Genomic DNA, 14,619 nt, shown 5'->3' with positions numbered 1-14,619 from the left:
TGCCTGGGTCGACTGAGCTCACCGGGCTCTTTGTCGAGAAGCCGCAGGAAAATGTCGTCGCTGTTGCAGGTTAGACACACAAAAGGATGGGTGAATTATTGTCCGTACATAAAGGACGATGTACCAATCCATAATGCCTAACCTGATTACATAATGTTGTATTATTTAATTGTTGTTGTTTTGTTTTTTTACGAATGGCAGGTTCGGACATCACTTTCATAGCCAGGGTCGACTCGACCACCTTGACGAGAAAACCCACTATGAAATGGCTGAAGGGAAAGTGGCTGGACCTCGGCAGCAAGGCCGGGAAGCATATGCAGTTCAAAGAGACTTATGACAGAAATACTAAGGTGTGAAGGAGATTCACTCATTCATTCATTTTCATATGATCCTTCAGAGATCGCTAACTAATAAAGAGCTAATAATATTTTCTCTCCCAAGATTTACACCTATGAAATGAAGATCATCAAAGTGGTCGCTGGGGACGCTGGGGGCTACAGGTGTGAGGTGACGGCAAAAGACAAATGTGACAGCTCCACGTTTGAGATCTCTGTTGAGGGTAAGTAAAAACGGCCTCCGGCCTCATGAGGCTTATGCGGATTCTATACGGGCTGGTGTTTCGATCTGATCCAGCAGTTATGTGCTTTCTCTGCAACTTCTCTTGTTACAGCGGCACAGCAGGATCATCAGGCAGACATTTTGTCGGCCTTCAAGAGAGCGTGAGTGCTTTGGGTTTTGTGTTTCAGCCTGTGTCTGTGGCCCGTGTGGACGTGAGCAAATACATGAAAGGGAAAATACTTGTGTAGACTATTTTCAGTGTTCACCAGGGTGTGTGTGTGAATGTCTTGCAGCACATTCATGCATGACTATATACATTTAATGCTGTGCTATGCCAGAAGACATTTCTGATCATTGTTACACTGTAATGTGCGTTTGTTTCCATACATGCAGTGATGCTGGAGAGGATGAGGGAGATCTGGATTTCAGTGCTCTCCTGAAAGCCACTAAGAAGTGAGAAGAGTTTGCAGAATTACCACTATGATTGTTTCCTATCCAAAATTCCCTTTTGCTTCTCCAGTCCTGATTGGCAGGTTATCCCTCTTTCTTGACTGGCAGGAAGAAGAAGCCTCAAAAAGAGGAGCCACCAATAGATGTGTGGGAATTGCTTAAAAGTGCCCATCCAAGCGAGTATGAGAAAATCGCCTTTGAGTATGGCATTACCGACCTGAGGGGCATGCTGAAACGTCTGAAAAAGATGAAGGCGGTTGAGCCCAAGCATAGCGAGGGTAAGTCAGGTCAGAAGGGAGGGGGGAGGAGAAGGCGAGGGGTATTTGAAGTATGGAGGAGAGGGATTAAGAGGTGAGATTCTACCTCTAGGGGATGGAGAAGGAATGAGAGTAGGGGAGGGAAGTAGGAAAGAAGAACGGCACGTGGTCCTGATTTCTGTGAACTGATGAGGTCATTTTTTCTCTTTCTTTCTGGGCCTGCAGCTTTCCTGAAGAGGCTCGACTCTTGCTACTCGGTGGACAAGGGCAAAAAAATTGTCCTGAGGTGTGAGGTGGTCGATCCCACTGTCCAGGTCAAATGGTTGAAGAACGGCCAGGAGATCAAACCCTCAGCCAAGTACATGCTTGAAATCATAAACCCATGCGCACACATCAGCTATTATTTTTCACAAGGTCCATGCAAAACATTGCTTAATTGGACAAGCTGTATCATCATGCCGAGGCGGACTTGATGGGCAGTGCTGTAAAAATATCAAGCTAAAATTATCCGCGCCACAACGTCACACTGTTGAAATGATGCTTCCATCAACATGTTTTATTTTTAGGCAGTCATAAGGAGCCTCCCAGTGGGCTAAGCAAGTCACACTGCCATGACATCTTATGCCCCAAGAACATGTAGCTACACCCCTGGGACAACAGACACCTGTTTCTACATTGAAAAACTGCAGAAAAATACAGTTCAAATTCAAATTCCCTTCAAATTAATCAGAAGTTAAACTATGAATTAAATATAAAATATATAGAAAGGCATTTTCTATCTAATAAAACACTTTTATGTGACCCCCAGACGGTTTGCTTTTCCATTCCCTCTCTCACATTTCAAGGTATGTCATGGAGTCAGACGGGAACATCCGAACGCTCACTATCAATAAGACGAACCTGTCTGATGATGCTGCCTACGAGTGCGTGGTAGGAGAAGACAAGTGTTTCACCGAGGTGTTCGTTAAAGGTGCCCAAGCAGTGCAAATCTGAGATCGCGGCGACACGTGCCGAGTTTCTGCTGAATTAATAATTTTAAACGTTTCCAAATGTTTCCCGATGCCCATTCGCAGAACCCCCTGTGACCATCACCAAGCTGATGGATGACTATCACGTGGTGGTGGGAGAGAGAGTGGAGTTTGAGATCGAGGTCTCAGAAGAGGGTGCCCATGTCATGTGGTCAGTGAATATTGAAGTATTTGGTAATATAAGCTGAGCATGAGTTTTCTGCTTGCTTAACTGAGTGCTTGATGAGCTTCTCGGCATAAAAACTAAATGTATTGTATGGTTCAGGGTTATTTCAAAAATGTGAAGGCCATAATTATTATTATAATTATTAATTATTGGAACCCTTACTTTATTATGAAGTATTCTTGGTTCATCACTTTTTCTTTTTTAACTTCCATAACTGATTTGCACTTTCGTGCTATACATTACTGCACCAGAGAGACTTAATATATTTAAAGTCCAATGAAAATGAGATTATTATCATCCTAGGAGATGTGGAACATATTTAAAATGAATCGTCTCTCCCCGTTGTTAGCTTTGAATGTCTGCTTCCATCAACATGATTTAAAGCAACCCTTTCTTGATCTCTTTGTCTTTGTTTGTGATTTTATGTTCTTTTTTTGGTATGTGCTCTTGATATGTGTGGTACAGTTGAACGCATTTCTTTCAATTTGCCCTTGTCCAACCAGAACACTTACTTTTATTCCTCCTAATGAAGGCAAAGCCCATTCATATTCCCCAAACCAATGTTTAAAAAAATGTTCAAACTGTTTGGTTGGCCAATTTAAAGAAGGCATGTTATTTTATTTTATATTAAATTAAATATTGAGCAGTGACAGCATTCAAAATGATATATATTTTTTTAATTTATTTCCAGGTTCTTTGAGGATCAGGAGCTCCACAAAGAGAAAGACTCGAGGTATCGTTTCAAGAAGGATGGGAAGAAGCATATGCTTATCATCCAGGAGGCTACACTGGATGACGTCGGAATGTACCATGCTTGGACAAATGGGGGTCACACCAAAGGAGAGCTGGAAGTGGAAGGTACCACCAAAAAACATAATGATCTCCCTTAGTCCTTAAGTTAGTTTTGAGAGATTGTGGAGTTTATAAAACATTTTAGATAAAATATTTAATACCTGTCTCCTGCATTGGCTGTATTTTATGGATATTTACTATATTTAGTGTGGGCTGTATCATTTACTATATGTATTATATGCTGCTCAGTGCAGAGGATGCAGCTGAATTTAACTGCTGCCCCAAGGGCTTAATGTCTCTCTTTATATACCAAGTAACAACTCATAACAGTGGGTATCAAGATGTTGCCATCGTGAACCTTATCCTCCCTCTCCCCCTATACTTCACATGCTCCACATACTTCACCGTCTCCTGGCTGATCTATTCTCTCGTGGTTTCTGATGTCTTATTTAGAAAAGGAACTGGAGGTGTTGCAGGACATTGCTGATCTAACAGTCAGGGCCGCAGACCAGGCTATGTTCAAGTGTGAAGTGTCTGATGACAAGGTGACAGGAAAGTGGTACAAAGATGGAGTGGAGGTCTTGCCAAGCGAGCGCATCAAAATGACTCACATCGGAAGGTACGAAAATCAGGCCAAAAACATGCGGGCTTTTTTTCACGTGAACAATGCCTTTATTTCATGAGGCAAATAGCTCCGCGTCACCATATGCTCTCTGTTGTTTGATTCAGGTTTCACCGACTGATTATTGATAATGTGAAGCCAGAGGATGCAGGAGACTACACATTCGTTCCTGATGGATATGCTCTGTCACTTTCTGCCAAACTCAACTTCTTGGGTGAGAAGGACATAATAATTACAAAGGAGCTATTGTGCATACATTAATCATCAGCAGCCTGCATAATACTGTCAACTCTGTTTTTTTCTCCCAAAACAGAAATTAAGATCGACTATGTGCCAAGACAAGGTAGGTAGCCTTAATTTACTGGGCAAATAATCAAAATCAATGTTTTCCCACTTTAAAGAAAACTCTCTGTGTGTGGTTCGTACACTGTGAGAGCCCTCTTCCACACAGCCTCTCTCTTTGTGTGTTTTACATCGACCAGATCCTCCAAAGATCCACCTGGACACCACTGGAAACATGGTCTCCCAAAACACTGTCATTGTGGTGGCGGGCAACAAGCTCCGTCTGGATGTGGAGATCACAGGAGAGCCAGCGCCCACCGTTGTTTGGTCCAAAGGAGATCAAGTAAATTGCGACGTCTGTCACATGTTTAACTAGAATACCTGGGATTGCACAATAAGAAGAAACGATAATTAAGGCAAAGATAAAGGCAAAGACACAACAGCCAAATGAAATTTCAGGGGATGTCAGTGCAGAAACTTGGTACATCCATGAAACTGTAAGGTCATCAGGCTGCAGTATGGTGGTAATCTCTACCTAACTAGGACAAAACTGATGCTCAATGGACGTGTGGCCCAAGCATTTGAAGTTTTATGCCTATAGGCAGCTAGGAGTAGAGGGATGCAAGGAAAGACATTGTCTCTGATGCTTGTGGTCAGACATCCAATTTGTCCATGTTGGAAAAGGGGTATGTCTATGCCTCAGAAGCACAATTCTCCTCATTTTTTTGCTAGCCCTAATATAACACCAGTATGCCACCCATGTGATGGTCAACCAAGCAGTCCACAACAAATAGCCGCTTAAGGCTGCCTACAAATGCAAACCACTTCCCTTAGACCTCCATGTTAGAAAAGCATCAAAACATTCTTTTTTTTTTTTTTTTATAACCCACCCCTCTGAAACCAGGATTAATGTCATGAATAGTTAAGGACATGGTTGTTTAGAGTGAAAGCTGAGTGGAAGCCATCCCAGGTGGCTAGCTGTCTGCTGAGGAGCACTTTTGAATTGGGTGGCCAAGATGGCAACGGCCAGAGCCACCACACTGAACTTCAAAACTGATTTTCAGCAATCTTATGTGTTGTCCCAAGGGCTACTCCAAGCGCAAGACCTATTTAACCCTGGCTCGTTCTTCTGTTTGAATCAAATGTATGTCTGCTTTTATGCTGTCAAGTCACGCTTCTTGTGCAGAGTTACCCTTCAGTTCATTGTCCCTGATCACTACTGTTTCCTGCATGTTAGCCAATCACAGACACTGAAGGGCGCGTGAGGGTGGAGTCCAGGAAAGACCTGAGCTCCTTGGTCATTGAAGGGGCAGAGAGAGATGATGAGAGCAACTACACTATCTGTGTTACCAACCCAGCTGGAGAGGACAAGGCTATGCTGTTTGTGAAGATTGTGGGTAAGGAGGATTTTACAGTAAAGCATCAGCTGCTGTTACTTCTTAACCAATGTGCTGTGCTGCTTTCAACTGTTGTATATGTTGAAGCTTTTCTGATTTACAATTTTTTTATTCAGATGTGCCTGACCCCCCTGAGAATGTCAAATGCACATCAGTGGGAGAGGATTGTGCAACAATCATCTGGGAACCTCCTAAATTTGATGGCGGTGCGCCAATCAAAGGTAAGTAATGGTCTCAACCTTTTTATACTTCCTTCTTTACAGTATCTCATGTTTAATTGTATGTATCTTTTCTTGAGATACTTTTTATCTATTTGCCTGCCTAACATGGGTTATAACTCCACCAGGTTATCTCATGGAGAGGAAGAAGAAAGGCTCTTCTAGATGGACAAAGCTTAACTTTGATGTGTACCCAACAACTACATACGAGGCCAAAAGGATGATTGAAGGCGTTCTATATGAGATGAGGGTGTTTGCAGTCAACAGCATCGGCCTGTCTCAGCCAAGTCTCAACTCCAAACCCTTCATGCCTATTGGTATGATTAATGGCCGTCTTGACTCCCTGTCCCTCCCTTTGTGCGTCGCCTTTCTTCAGCCCAGCCAGTCAGCGTTACTCTTGAGTCTCTCTTTCTGTGACCCTCAGCCCCAACTAGCGAGCCAACGCGTCTGACAGTCAATGACGTGACAGACAGCACATGCAGCCTGAAGTGGTTCGCCCCAGAGAAGATCGGAGCTGGGGGCCTGGATGGCTACGTTATTGAATACTGCAAGGAAGGAGGTGATGATAATAAACACACATTATACTCATGATGAAAGATTCAGCTCCCACTCTGAGATTTACTGCATACAATTTACTTTTACTTTAGACACTGAGTGGGTGGTGGCAAACAAGGACCACCTATGTGAGAAGCAGGGATACGTGGTGCGCGGCCTTCCCGTGGGAGAGAAGATCAACTTCAGGGTGGTGGCAGTGAACGTCGCTGGACGCAGTCCTCCTGCTACACTGGGACAGCCCGTCACCATTCGTGAGATCGTTGGTGAGTCAGTCAGGTTTAGACATGAACAGCAAAAAAGTACATATCGTATTCGGGTAAAGCATTTTTCAGTTATCTTTGTACATCTACCACTACCTGTCATATCGCTCTAGTTATTGAGATGGTCTCTCTTTGCTTCAGAATATCCAAAGATCCGCCTCCCTCGTGACCTGAGAACAAAGTACATCAGGAAAGTGGGAGAAAAGATCAACCTGACCATCCCCTTCCAGGTTGGGAAGACCCTATTAGTTTAATTAAAAGTATAAAGTATAATAATATCACAGACAAAGGAACATACACTGATCAGGCATAGCATTATGATCACTTTCCTAATTTTGTGTAGGTCTCCCTTGTGCCTCCAAAACAGTTGTGACTCATCAGAGAACAGACATGGGCCTTCTGAGGGTGTCCTGTGGTGTCTGGCAACAGAATGTTGTTAGTGGGGGCCTTTGGGTCCTATGGGTTGAGGGGAGGGGCCTCTGTGGATCATCCCACAGATACTTGATCAGTTTGGGATCTAAAGAATTTGGAGACCAGGTCAACACCTTGTAATGTTATGCCTGATCGGTGTATTTTACGGTGGTACTGTTTCTATTTTGCCTCCAGCATTAAATAGACACAATGCAAGAAATTGTAACCTCTGCTTTTTGATTATGTGCCATCATTTTGTAAAAGCCAATATCACAGATTTCACACAAAAAGCAAATTGTGTCTTTGTGTTACAGGGCAAACCACGCCCTGTCGCGACCTGGTACAAGGATGGTCAACCCATTGACCCCAAGATGGTCAACGTCCGTAACTCAAACATAGACAGCATCCTCTTCATTCGCTCAGCAGAGAGAGAGCACTCTGGAAAATATGAGCTGGTCCTACAGATTGAGAACATGGAGGACAGGGCCGCCATTGATATCAGGATTGTCGGTACTGTTGCCAGGAGTTGAAGATGACTTCAGTTTAAGAAACTGACTAAAATAAAAACAAACAAGAGTACGCAAAATTCATCAAGATGTTTATTCTAAACAGAAAAGCCTGGGCCACCTGTGAATGTGAGGGTGACGGACGTCTGGGGCTTCAATGCTGCACTGGAGTGGGAGCCCCCCAAGGACGATGGAAACTGTGAAATTACTGGATACACCATCCAGAAGGCTGACATGAAGACCAAGGTGAGAAGAAGTGGAAACATGTCAAAGCAGAATTAACAGTACCCAGCCAAACTCTCCAGTTAGGGTCTCTGGCTAGATAGTAACACAGAGATTTCCTCCAACCAGCATATGTGGACCTTTTAATCCAATGCCAGCCTCTCTCCCCAGGAATGGTTCACGGTTTACGAGCATAACAGACGGACAAACTGCACAGCTTCGGATCTGATTATGGGCAACGAGTATATGTTCCGAGTCTACAGTGAAAATCTCTGCGGCCTGAGCGAGGAGCCGCGCGCCAGCAAGAACACGGCTGTCATTACCAAGACAGGTGTGACACTGTGTGTGTGGGCTATACGTATAGTACACGTGTTTGTGTTTATTGCGTTTATTGCATTAAATGTGTTCACTGAAATCTTTCTGCTCTGATATACGAGGGTAAAATCTGTGTTCCCACTTTCTTCCACAGATCTGGCGCAGAAACAAAACCCCTACAAGGAGAAAGACATGACCTGTATGCCCAAGTTTACCCAGCCCCTGGTGGACAGATCTGTAGTGGCCGGGTACAGCACTGCCATCAGCTGCTCTGTCAGAGGCTTCCCCAAGGTATATGAGCATACTAAAATAGTCTGTGGAGCGTGTTGCACAGGAGGGGGTTGACAGTGCCTCTTGTGATAAGCAAATTATAGTCTGAAGTTTGCTATAAAAAGGACTTGTGCACAGATCCGTCTATAGTAGACCTTTTTTTTAATCAGAGGTCACATTTATCAGCAGCCTGATTATGACAAGAAGCAACGCAAAAACAAAATCACTTCATCAGATCTAAGCTGTATATTTGTACCTGTTTTGTTCTTTATTTAATTCATTATACATGTCTGAATTTTAGCCTAAGATTATCTGGATGAAGAACAAAATGATCATTGGTGAGGATCCCAAGTACTTGATGCAGAACAACCAAGGAGTTCTGACCCTGAACATTCGCAAGCCGAGCACCTTCGACGGAGGCAAATACTCCTGCATGGCTGTCAATGAGCTGGGCAAGGACGAAGTGGAGTGCAAGCTGGATGTCCGAGGTAAGAACAGAGAGAAGGAGGAGACTGAAAGGATTGAAGGGAGCTGATGAAAGAGGAGGAGCTCCGGTAATTTTCGCGCCAATCAGAGAGTGACGAGACGCTCGACTGTATCATGTGACAGATGCTTTGAGCGAAAAGCTGACTCTGTTTACGGTGACTGCCACAAATGACGACAGTTTGTGAATGTGTATTTGAAAATGGTCACATGACACTTGACCGAAATAGATTACAACGCTCAATGGTTGCCATTACATTTGAGCCCAACATAACCTCATCTTGTGTCCTCTTATTCCACAGTTGCCACACAACCGGAGAAGTGAGAAACCGAACAGCAAAGAATGTGAAATCATACAAAACCAAACTGCGAATGAACAGTGAATGTCACTGTGTAGCGAGTACACACTGTCTGTGTCTAGTGATTCAAATAAAATGTAGTGATACCTGCTATAAATGTGGTTTATTTTGAATACATTTTATTACTAATTTTTTTTTTTATCATAACTTGTGCCAAAACTTTTACAAAGATAATTCAAAGTAGAAGAGCTCTCTCGCACACAATCAGGATCTAAAGAATTAAACATACAGAGTACACTTTCATTAGAGTCGTGTCCACACACACAGGATTTCTTTTGTTGGGCACATGGGTTACAGTCCTGTGAACTACACCTCCCTGGAGTAGTGTGCTCTCCGCCTGTGGATCGCCACCCCTATACTGAGCAACAGCGCCACTGCCAGGACTCCCACAGCCACTGCAAGAGCCGCTACGACACCTGTGGGAGACAATTCTGCATAAACACATGTAAAAGTGGAACATTTGGAGCATTTCCAAAACGCTTCATATTTTAAACCGGGCAGTCTGTTGTGAAAAATCCCCAGCTGGTCTCTGACATGAGTGCAGGAAGAAACATATTGCAGTGAAACCTCAACAATGCTAAAAAAAACAAAACAAAAAAAAAACTGAAGCAAATAGTAATGTAGAATATAACATTTCTTCACCTGTGCTTGACCATTTTGTCCTAAACCCACACTCGACCTCCCAGTCCTCTGCCACCACTTCTCTCACCAGCTCGGTGAACATGGACAAAGGGCAGGGGTGCAACCCATTGCACCCTGGCACAGGGTTGGGGTTGGGGTCACGCCCGGAGTCATTACGGTAATACAGCTCCAGAGAATAGGATCTGGGTAATTGTTAGGATGAATACAGAGAAATAGAACACAGTTGTGGTAAGCGTTATGTAAATTGGTTCATGCCATGCTAATTTGCCCGTTGCCGTCCTGGACCACAGCCAGATTTGCATCTAATTGAAAAGGTAACTGAAGGGTTTGTGCAACCAAGCAGTGGAATGCTCAGAATGTGTTATTTTTTTTTAATTATTTTTTTTTGGATGTCTGACCTACATACTTGAATATACAAAGAGAAAAGCACACAAAGTAAAACAGGAAGGTAGTCATTACCCATCATACTCTTGGTAGAACTCAAAGAGCTGACAGGCGGCATAAGGTGGAAGAAGGCCGTTGTACACATCCAGAGCTGCCTGGAGGGTGATGAGCGTGGAGTCATGCTGGAATGAGACGCAAGCATTGAAGCAATGAGGAGGTGAGGAGATGCATTGTGTGAAAATAGATTATGTGCCCGAACACTGAACTTACAGCTGAGTACATGATGAATTTGAGAGCGCTCCCTTGCTCTACAGCCTTAGAGAAGTTCCTCAGGATGGCATTCAGCAGGACCCCTGGCAAATTACCACAGTGTAAATAGTGCAAATGAATTTTTCAGTCCTTTTGACCTTACTGAGCATCTTGTCTTGGCGTTGTAATAATTTTTGTCCCATTAGCTCACATGTGCTAATATTCTCTGGGGAAATCTGACCCAGCGCGTTACACTGTCTGAGGCATAAACAAAGCCCCGGCCAGCAGTCACATTAGATACACAGAGCTTTTTTTTTTTTTCCTTCCTTCCTCTAATAACATCTTTCTGTGAACCGTGCTTTAAATTAATTGCCTCTAATGTGACTTCCCACCTCCCGAGAGTCTGGCCTTCTCTTTTCGCTTGTGACTGAGGATGCTGTACATGACCTCGAAGGATGCAATTCTCTTCAGGGTGTCCAGGACATCCTGGGTGGCCCAGCGTGGGAGAGTCAAGTTATGGATCCTCTGCACGAGAAAAGAACATTTATAACCCTGCAACACAGCTAATAATCACATTACGCAACACACGAATGGCAACAAATGAGGTTTAAACGGCTTTATTTCATCGTTTCTTTTATCCCGGCTATTTTTAGCGGCAGTCTGAAGATAACAGATGTTCATTTTGCAAGTGTGAATGAGCGTATTCAACCTGGCCTAGAATCCACCCGTTTCATAATGCTTTAATTATCATTTCAGTATTTGGCCGTATTCATGTCTTACTGTATGGGTACAAAAATGAATCCCCACACTCCTGCAGATGTCTTAGAAAAAGAACTTTATACTTTTGTCCTCAATTTCTGTTTCACCCTCTGTGTCTGCAGCTGGTGTCAGTAACCGGAGAATATAATACAGGTTAGTAGACAAGTTCCATAGTGTTCTTATGGCTTTTTATGTCGCTGCATATACCTGACAGGTAAGGGTGTCGTAAACCCTCCATATCTTTTTACCAACCAGCTTGGAGACAGGGTAGCCAGTGTGGTTGGAGAGTCCCTCAACGAAGTACTGCATGGTGTAGAAAAGAACCAGAACAATAGTTCACTCTGAATGTTCATGCTTCAGGGAATACAACACTTTAATTATCATTTTCATGAGTAATATTACACTCAGTGGCGACTGTTTTCACACTGATCACATACCTATTATAGTCGTTATAATTCAAACTTGCACACATTACCTGCCTAATTTAATAGATTAAAACAGTGGTAATTTAGTGGATGCACATTTGGTCAGACAAGACATCAGTCTAGCGCTTGCATATACCTTGCAGGTACTCTGCCTCCAGCAGAGGGTGTTAAAATTCAGTGCAGAAGGCCCTGGCATGATCTCAAACACCACCTTAATAGGCAGCACATGGGACGCGGTTTAATTAAAACCTTTTTATTGTAATTCGTAATCTAATTCAATCCAACCGTTAATTAGTGTCTCGGAGAATGTGAGAGAAATTGCACTGTGCAGCTTTTTGTAGGCACTGGAGTCACCGTGCCTGAGAAAACTACCGAGAGGACATGATGTCTACAGCATAACTAACACGTCCACTGGAGGTGCTGATTACGCTGGCACCAACAACTGTGAAACTATATATTTCAGTGAAATGTGCATTTCACTATGTGTTAGTTAATGCAGAAAGTAAAGTATGGATAAGCGGAACGGAAGCAGCCGAGGCGAGGAACAGAACTGGCTGCAGCGCTTTTGATTGTAAAAATCTGCCGATGTGAAACAACAGAGATACAAAAAAAAAAATCTTCACTGGTTAACAGGCACATGAGTCATGGAAAAGTAAACACAAACCGAGCTGTGAGTAGAACATTCGCGTCACTGAACAGATGCTGAGGATGAGTTGCGGCACAGTGCATTTAGAGGACTGTCTACTCCTGTGGTTCATCTTACCTGGTGAGCCCTGAGGAACCTCTGGTATGGCGCACTCTCAAAGGTCTCCGTCATCAGCGATCTGAACCTCGGACAGTCTTTGCCTGGAGACTTCAGCAGCTAGAGAAATCGAAAACAACAGCAAAACATCAGTGGAAGGGGATGCGCGTTTGCTGCAGGTAGTGCAAGTCTTCTGGGCACAATTAAATGTTCATTTCACACTTTAACACAGTAGCTTGCCAGGTTCACAGCTGAGGTGAACACACACACCAACACAGAGGAGCAGAGAGACGCTCAAAATGAACCATGCAAGCTTGGTTTAGCGGTGTATGGTTACTGTGTGAAAAGGAAATATTTATGTGGCTCGGACAGCCACACCTTGTCCCTGGGCCCTGGGGATGGTGTGCACCGGAACAGGCCTCCACAGTAACTGGGGCATGAATAGGAGGTGGGTATCTTGTTGGGAGGAACATCCCGGCGAGGCAGGCCTGGGCGCTCATCAGAGTTCTGTCGTAGTCAGTGCTCCGCACATACAACTGTTGTACAATGGAGGGAAATTGACAATAAAAAAGCACATACATGGCGCTACTAGACTTCTCATTGATAAGTCTATCCATCTTCTTTCAAAAACAGGATTAGTTAGCTAAACAAAATCTCTGTAACTGCACATTTTAATTTGACTTAAAAAATAGCAAAATAAATGAGACCCAACAGAGCGGTGTGTGATGTGTGAGCCTTAAATCCTAAATTAACTCAGGTATTTCCCTTAACATAAAGAGGTATGGGTGCCAGAAGAGATCCAAAATGACTGAGAGAAGGAGGAACGAAAGATCCGTCTTGCCGTGATCTCTTCTGACATCAGCCTTCACATCGCGACTGTATCTCTCTGTCACTCTGTGTCAGGGTTTTTGCCACACAGTAAATCACGCTGCGATAAGGTTGGATGTTCCTGTGATGCAAAGAATGCTTCCCTTTCCCCCCGCTTTTTGCGAAATTAAAACAGACGTGGCAGCGCAGTGAAAGGTAGAGGCCACAAGTTGACTGAGATTCGGGTGACAAGTGTCGCCAGCGACGGGGTAATGAGGAGAGTTGTTGATTTTTGTGTGGTAACTGCATGTTATTTAGAGAGGGAGGACTCTACGCAAAGGACGGACAGAGGGCGGGGTGAGAGGCAGTGGAGAGAAAAGAGAGAAAGGCAGTGAGTGCACAAAAAAAAAAAAAAACAGGAAAGAGAGCGGAAATCCTATCTTCATGATGACATTATGTTCAGTATGCAGCCCCAGGGCTCTCTGAACCTACATGCATGCTGCCAACTGTACTGTACATGGAGCCCAGGGGCTACATTAGTCCCACATGTTTCAGGCATATTACAAGACATTGGCACTGATATAACCAACATGAGTCATGCTCACTAACTTGTTGTATGTGCTGCTTCCAGCCATCACAGATAGAGACTGACCGTGCATTAAGTTGCTTTCACAAGCTGGAGCATGGAAGCCTTGACAACGGGATTAGGGTGTTAGTGGCTCACCAGCGCTTCTGCCAACCAAGGACAGGGGGAAATACTCTCACACACACACATACTGGACTCTATATGCATACCCAAAGGCACTTACCTCCTTGTTGTTGTAGTCTTCGCTGAGAAAGTTTCCGTAACGCATCCGTAGAAACCTGCCAGCTCAAACTGCTGTTTCATGCCCCAGACTGAACGGAAAATTGCCACCACTGTTAATTCTTTTTGTAAAATCTGACCTTTTTTGCAGAAAACCTGTCAGATTCACGGTCCTGTTCAACTTATTCACATAGAATAATAAATGTCCTCACTTCTCCTGGGCCTGTGAGCACACAAAATAATAGTGGGTTTTTTCCCGCTGTAAACTAGCTAATTGCCCGAAAGTAAAAACTGTGTCACAGCAGGAAGGGATTTAATTAAAACAAGTCTTTCTCCCATCACAATAGTTTGGTCTATTAGAAACTCAATTTATGATGTAACATTATGAGTGAATTATACTTTTTACTACAAAACTTCCATCCCCACATCTTAAACTGCATCCAGGTCCCCAAAGAGAAATGCAAAAGGAGTTGTACGGGGTTTTTTAGGCTTTTGAGGCGATTTATCCTGCAAAATCTGTGGTATTTTCAACATTTGTTGAGCATAGTGCAAAACCAACACCTGTTTCAGACTTTGGACTGGTAACTTATTCAGTATGTCGCCCCAGTTCATGCTGTGCAAGACTCCAATACGGTGGCCCTGAGGCGCAAAACTT

The 14,619-nt window shown here is 43.7% G+C and overlaps 2 protein-coding genes across 2 annotated transcripts in view; one reads left to right on the top strand and one right to left on the bottom strand.

Annotated features, from left to right (window-relative positions):
• The window catches only part of LOC311504305 (myosin-binding protein C, fast-type-like), a gene marked incomplete at its 5' end in the record, with an annotated part of 30,578 nt that extends 21,324 nt beyond the window's left edge, over positions 1-9,254 (top strand). Inside the window, 26 exons of the mRNA XM_084567324.1 lie at positions 1-69; positions 202-350; positions 442-559; positions 671-719; positions 952-1,011; positions 1,117-1,286; positions 1,491-1,623; positions 2,111-2,235; positions 2,339-2,444; positions 3,151-3,317; positions 3,705-3,870; positions 3,981-4,087; positions 4,187-4,216; positions 4,356-4,498; positions 5,393-5,552; positions 5,669-5,773; positions 5,899-6,087; positions 6,195-6,329; positions 6,418-6,588; positions 6,727-6,815; positions 7,311-7,506; positions 7,609-7,748; positions 7,896-8,055; positions 8,194-8,330; positions 8,611-8,797; positions 9,095-9,254. Coding sequence (XP_084423450.1) covers positions 1-69; positions 202-350; positions 442-559; positions 671-719; positions 952-1,011; positions 1,117-1,286; positions 1,491-1,623; positions 2,111-2,235; positions 2,339-2,444; positions 3,151-3,317; positions 3,705-3,870; positions 3,981-4,087; positions 4,187-4,216; positions 4,356-4,498; positions 5,393-5,552; positions 5,669-5,773; positions 5,899-6,087; positions 6,195-6,329; positions 6,418-6,588; positions 6,727-6,815; positions 7,311-7,506; positions 7,609-7,748; positions 7,896-8,055; positions 8,194-8,330; positions 8,611-8,797; positions 9,095-9,117 — 3,284 coding nt within the window. The 3' untranslated portion in view covers positions 9,118-9,254. The remainder of the gene's footprint in view (positions 70-201; positions 351-441; positions 560-670; positions 720-951; positions 1,012-1,116; positions 1,287-1,490; positions 1,624-2,110; positions 2,236-2,338; positions 2,445-3,150; positions 3,318-3,704; positions 3,871-3,980; positions 4,088-4,186; positions 4,217-4,355; positions 4,499-5,392; positions 5,553-5,668; positions 5,774-5,898; positions 6,088-6,194; positions 6,330-6,417; positions 6,589-6,726; positions 6,816-7,310; positions 7,507-7,608; positions 7,749-7,895; positions 8,056-8,193; positions 8,331-8,610; positions 8,798-9,094) is intronic.
• A 104-nt stretch (positions 9,255-9,358) lies between these two features.
• LOC311503972 (testicular acid phosphatase homolog) lies at positions 9,359-14,048 on the bottom strand (the record flags this gene model as incomplete). Its single annotated transcript, XM_084566906.1, is given in 11 exon segments — positions 9,359-9,567; positions 9,794-9,975; positions 10,253-10,359; positions 10,448-10,530; positions 10,819-10,951; positions 11,393-11,488; positions 12,374-12,472; positions 12,732-12,791; positions 12,793-12,888; positions 13,969-14,030; positions 14,033-14,048. Coding segments are annotated over 11 exon segments (1,044 nt in total). The 3' UTR covers positions 9,359-9,457.
• Positions 14,049-14,619: the final 571 nt, after the last annotated feature.

Source organism: Chelon labrosus, assembly GCF_963514085.1.
Source record: "Chelon labrosus genome assembly, chromosome: 19".
Lineage (NCBI taxonomy): Eukaryota > Metazoa > Chordata > Actinopteri > Mugiliformes > Mugilidae > Chelon > Chelon labrosus.
The sequence above is the reverse complement of the archived record's forward strand: the minus strand, read 5'-3'. Positions and strand labels throughout refer to the sequence as shown.